At 39.4% G+C, this 6,000-nt stretch overlaps 1 protein-coding gene across 1 annotated transcript in view; it reads left to right on the forward strand.

The window, feature by feature from the left end:
• LOC134527873 (synaptic vesicle glycoprotein 2B-like) overlaps positions 1-5,788 on the forward strand; it is a 75,730-nt gene extending 69,942 nt beyond the window's left edge. Inside the window, exons 7-10 of the mRNA XM_063360857.1 lie at positions 1,181-1,476; positions 3,974-4,133; positions 4,313-4,440; positions 5,682-5,788. Coding sequence (XP_063216927.1) covers positions 1,181-1,476; positions 3,974-4,133; positions 4,313-4,440; positions 5,682-5,722 — 625 coding nt within the window. The 3' untranslated portion in view covers positions 5,723-5,788. The remainder of the gene's footprint in view (positions 1-1,180; positions 1,477-3,973; positions 4,134-4,312; positions 4,441-5,681) is intronic.
• The last annotated feature ends 212 nt before the right edge of the window (positions 5,789-6,000 follow it).

Below are 6,000 nucleotides of genomic sequence, written 5' to 3' on the forward strand. Positions count from 1 at the left end.
GAATTAAGATGAAGATAATTGTCTGTGTCCGATTTAAAAAAAAAATTCTTCCATTCACCCTTCTAAACGAGATTTCGAAAAACCACCTCTATTTTTCCTTATTATCCCTAAAGCAGTATTAAAATAATTATTTGTGAATATAGGCCAACCCGCCGTTAAAGTTAAAAGAAAATTAACTGTCTGTATTTTATTAAAAATCTACCCCCACCAAATTATCTACGTGAGATTTCTTTAAACCACCTCTCTTTAACTTTCCCGCCATTTAAAGTATAGTAATGGTACAACTTGATAACATCTCGCACACTTGACAATCAAAAGAAGAGGAAAATTAATTTCTACATCTGATATAAATAAAACAATTGTTTGAATATGTGATGTTTCAATAAAACTACCCTACCCCACATCTTCCCACATTTAAGGATATTTTCTTTTACTCAATGAAATTTAGCAGACTTGATGTTAACACTTAAAAAAAACACTACTATCTACATCTGATTTTAATAACAAGTTAATTAATACATGAGATTTTGAAAAATTACTTTCCTCCCACTCCTACCCACCCCACCCCTATATATCCACCTTTTCTACCCATTTAATCAGAAATTGGGCAACCTTTGATATAATATTGCACACTTGCAATTTAAATTAAGTAGACAATTAATGTCTACATAAGATTTCGAAAAATAATTCCCTCCAGTCTGTGTTGAGCCTAGGAAACCAGGAACGCCATCTGGTGTGTGTGTGTATATATATATATAAACTGTAACGGCTACAATAGATAGTCTTTTTTAGAAATCTACCAACTGGTTTCATCCTGTAGTTAGCTGTCAGTGATATGAAGGATTCTTCGGGTTGAAGGCTAGCTGTTGGTTTCCCATTCATTACTGTTAGAATAATTATTATTATGGATGACCAAGACATATTAGGCAGGTGATTAAGCTGTGCTTCCTATTGTTATCCATAATGAGGTTGTAAAAACACGGAGAACACCCAGCATTGTAAAAAAGAGTATTACTGCATTAAAAATTATTTCCAGTCTGACTTAAAAATCAAACTTCAAACCTCAATATAGCAGGTAATCTAATGATTTTACAAGCAGTTTGAAATGTACACTTTAAAAATAAAACATAAGTCTTCATCTGAAAATATGTGCTTGACGAGCTGACGTGTGTGGCGGCAGGGGCAACGGCGTGATGCTGTGGCTGCCGGAGATCTTCAACACGGTGTCGCAGTTCTCTGCGCTGGCACCGGACGAGCCAAGCTCGGTGTGCGCCTCCTACCACGGCCTGGGCAGTCTCAACACCACCGCGCATGCGCTGCTGCAGCTCAACGACTCCGGCCAAGGCGACATGCTCTGCTCCACTGCCATCGACCCCATCGCTTTCCAGAACACCTTGATCGCCGGCGGGGTGTCTTGCGTTATGTACCTGGCGGCCGGAGTGGCTGTGCACTTCATCAGCAAGAAGTCGTTCACCCGTGAGTCTACTATCGCCACATTTTTCAGAGCCAAAAAAGTAGACTTTTATTGCAGTTTACATCATTTTCCATGATAAAGTAGCCCAATCGGAACATTATTGTCACTGGCAGAATGTCTGGCATCATCTAACTGGCAGCCGGATTGGCTGATTTGGCTGAGTACTTCATCTGTAGGAGGTCGTTCACCTGTGTGTCTACTATCTTCAAATCCGTCAGTGTCTGAGATATGGAGTTTCCTACAGTTTACCTCAATGTCAATGGTAAATTTGCTTTATCGCCTCACTATGGACACCGATGGGGTGTCTGGCATCATGTACCTGGTGGCTGGATTGGCTATGCACTTCATCAGCAAGAGGTCGTTCAATTCTGAACCTGCTATCTGTACATTCTTTAGTGTCCCAGATGTGGAGTGTTCATACAGTTAAGCTTGTGAGGGGAACTGACTCACTTGGGAATAGGAGTCGACCTGGAATGTGATGAAATTGAAGACAGCTCTAGTATCTTAGGGGCACACACTCCAGGCCCCATAATGGACGCTTGAAGCCAATATGTAGCCTCTCCCACCTATGGCCGGTATACTTTTTGTGGCACCAATGGCATGTACATATATATATATATATTTCCGCTCCTCTGAATTCCTCTGTGAGTACGATATTGGTATCTGGTGCGTTAGTGGTTGTTTCCTGGGGCTACACCAATGGTCCCGAATACTCATTGGGGGGTTTGGACACACAAACATACTCAGGATGTTTGTCTCAAGAAACTGGGCTTACTGTAAAAACCCCACAGTTCACATGGTAACAGCAACAGTGGGTATTTTGCCTTGTACCAGGCCCATACTAAGCCAGCCCAGGTCTTCATTGGCTGTAACATATTTCAGATTCTGAGGTGAGTAACCAAGAATATCAGTGGCCTGGTGTAGGGCTGTAGTGGGCCCAGCTGATATAAGTTCTGGAAATCACCTGTCCTGGAAATATGAAGGGTGCCTCGGATCTGACACTTGACAAGATGGATCTCTGCTAATGTTTCCTCCAACAGCTATGTATCAGATTTGTATAGGTCTCAGGTTTGGCAGTGGTAACTCATTTGCTGGAGAGCACCAATCAGGCATTATAATCCCAGTTAATGGTGGGCACATTAAGTGGCATACAGCTCAGGTACTTGCATGCACAGCTAGTGGAGGGTGCACAGTATTCGACCGGATCATGGGTTCTCTGGGTAACCAAGGAGTCCCAGGGAGAGAGTGAGAGGCAAGGAAACATACTGGAAAGCTGTTCTGTGGGAACTTTGCACTCTATGCACTTGCCATCCTACAGTAGGTTGGCGGTGCTTGGTGGCAATGATGCCAGTCCAGTACTGCTGGTATCCATGCCACATTTAAATAGTGTATCCATATCCCTAAGACTCTAGGAAGTCTTTTGAAAGACTGGTAACCTTGTTCTAGCACTAAAAGATGCACCGGTAATTATTCGGGTTATACCATTGTGGTGCAGGTACCGAGGCGACCCAGCACAAGCCAAAATATAACTAAAACATGATCCTTTAGTTTACCTCAGTTTCCATGATAAATTAGTCCTATCGCTGTACTATGGTACTGGCGACCTCTTTGGAATTATGTACCTGGCGGCCGGATATGCTGAGCACTTCATCAGCAAGATGTCATTCACCTGTGAGTCTACTATTGTCTCATCATCCATGATTTGGAGTCCTGCAGTTTATTTCAGTGTCAATGGTATATAAGACCTAAATCAACACTATGGTCATAGGTAATAAAATTGATTCAGTTTCATTCAATTAATGTTATGTCATGGTGATGAATAAATTTCATAATGTCTGTCATGATTGTTTAAAATGGTTGAGCTGTAATTTACAAAATAGTCACACATGCAGCAGGTGTCTAGGGTTTTGAGCCAATATTTAACGGCTTGTTAATATTAATGTGATCACTTGTTTTGTTGTTTGTTAGGTAATCGTAATTGAATATCTTCAAACCCAACTGCCTTTTAAATGCAGACTACTTAAAATATGTGCTCTATATTCACAAAAGGTATGGGGAATCATGCAGTGTAGGCAGGAACTAAATTGTAGTTGTAATTGCACAGCAATTAGTGTTCTAAGACTTCTTTGAAGGACACATGAATGTACGCAAGTTACTGGCCGTGTGCCCCATTTAAGAAAGGCAGATATGGAAAATCTCTCAAGTTCAGCAGGATCCTAGATGGTTACCATGTCGCAGGGCTGGTGGAATTCATATGTGAGTGCATGTAGATGTAGGCAATTAGCTTGCCGATGGATCCATGAAAAAAAGTCAGGGATCGGTGATAATGCAGTTTCAGCAGGGCACCGGGTTATTGTCACCATACCGACTATCCTGGTTCTGGTACCATTAATGTGTAATAGAAAGATGGATGTAGAAAAGTAACTGGATGTGATACAAGATTATTGACAAGGAATAACAAAGTGTTGCAAGCAATCCAGGTTGTTGATGTGCCTGCAGTGCTGGTGCTGGTGGTAGCAGCGGCCTGCGGCCTAGGCCTCGACTTCGTCAACATGCCATCACTGGTGACGGCGCTCGCCTGTGTGATGGTGTCCGTGCTTTTTACCGGCGTTAGTGTTGTCAGCTCCTTTGTCGTCGATGTCTTTCCCACTCATCTCAGGTGAGGCTGGCTGCTAATGCTGATATATAAATAGTATTTTGAGCTTGAAAACTTAAAATGCTCTGTTTATAAAAAATATTGACACTGATAATTGCAGAGATATCATGTTAAGATGAACAGTGTGTGAAACGCAGTGAGGCTGGGTGGACTCTTAACTGATGGACAAGGTGTTTTTGCAGAGGCATGGCCATGAGCCTAGGGCTGATGGCAGGGAGGATCGGAACTGTCAGTGGTAACATGATCCTGGGAGCACTCCTTGAGCATGACTGCGACGTGGTCTTCTACTTCATCGCTGCCATTTGCCTGGGTGAGTCCCGTGGTCTTAAGCCACTTCATCATACCGAGTGTCTGCGTGTCTTCTGTGGTTAGCAGAAAATATAATATAGCTATAATCTGGTTTAACTTTATAATTATTACTTTTGTAATACCTTTACTGGTCTTTAATCATATATTACCATTCTTATCTATCCTGCGAATAACAAAATTTGCATCATGCTCATAAGCCAACTTTATAAAACGACTAACCACTGGTGTATAGATTGTGGCAATGTGAGATAATCCTGTACATTCACGTTTAAACAAATTGACTTTCTGAAAATTGCTTAATGAGTGTCTGCGTTCACAGAGATATAAATTAAGAGGGATGGTCTAACTTGACTTATGCTTCATTTAGTTTATTATCCTGCAGTGAAAGGTAACTTGAGGATCGTGTAAATGGGCCAGCTTTCTCTGTTCATGCGAAATTATTCCTTTAAGGGTATGGAGGAACAGGAAATCATGAGTAGGGGTTTGAGTAGTGTTCTTATAATGGCAAGACCAACCATCGTTCACTGTACTACCAAGTACCATATTCATACCATTTATTTGACGATTTAAATTCTTCCATTCCATTGAAAAATTCTATTCTAGGCATGGTTAAAGCTGTTCTCAACATGTGATTCTGTGTACAAAATAAACTATGCACATTTTAAACTGAAATAATTTAAAACTAAGAAAAGGTTATGGTCTATAATTCACATAAATTATTGTCAAGAAGATAAGTTACTTATTATGAATGTTGTCCCAGCCTTCTGTCAAGTACAGTTATAGTTTCATGGTGTTCAAATTACACATACAAAGAAAAAATTTCTTTAAAGATCAGAATTCGCATCATATATGTGGTGCACCGGTGTATTTATTGATTTCTGCAAAATCATTTGTGTAAAAGGTTTTCTTAAGTTAATATTGTACCTTTGACATTCTGTGTCGTAATTTTTTTTACACATATTTTAATTTATTTGCACTGGGCTTGCGAATAGTTGTGATTGACATCAATATACTTTTGAAGACCATTAATTATAGTATTTAAATAATTGCAAAAACGGTAAAGTAATAATTAATTTTGATATGTACTTCTCTGGACAACAGTAAAACTTATTCGTATACGTTTGCTAATTCGGAAACGTAGTTTCGTTTATATGATTGTCGTTTTATTAAGATAATCTAAGAAGTTTTAAATATAACTAAAGTTCTTAAACTGTTTTTTAAATTTAGTGCAATTTTTTTCAGGTTGTGCACTTCTGACGTTCCTGCTACCAGGGAGAAAATAAGATATGTTAATTTTATACTTGTGTATATATATTTTCAAATAAATCCTGCGTTTTTTTATCTCGCAATTAATTATTTTTTTCCCCACTATATATCCATTTTTATTTTTAAAAAAAAATATAGAAAAATTAGTTCAAAATATATTTATTATTTTTAGTTCACAAACTGCTTAGGTGGGCAAGCGAGGTGACTTGCTTCTTGTAGTCTCGTCCAATATATTCCCCTGGGGCATTACCAAGGAATCATTCTGTCACTCGTACGTTTTCATGAGCTGAACTCT

The sequence above is a fragment of the Bacillus rossius genome, chromosome 1, assembly GCF_032445375.1.
Source record: "Bacillus rossius redtenbacheri isolate Brsri chromosome 1, Brsri_v3, whole genome shotgun sequence".
In the NCBI taxonomy this organism is placed as follows: Eukaryota; Metazoa; Arthropoda; class Insecta; order Phasmatodea; family Bacillidae; genus Bacillus; species Bacillus rossius.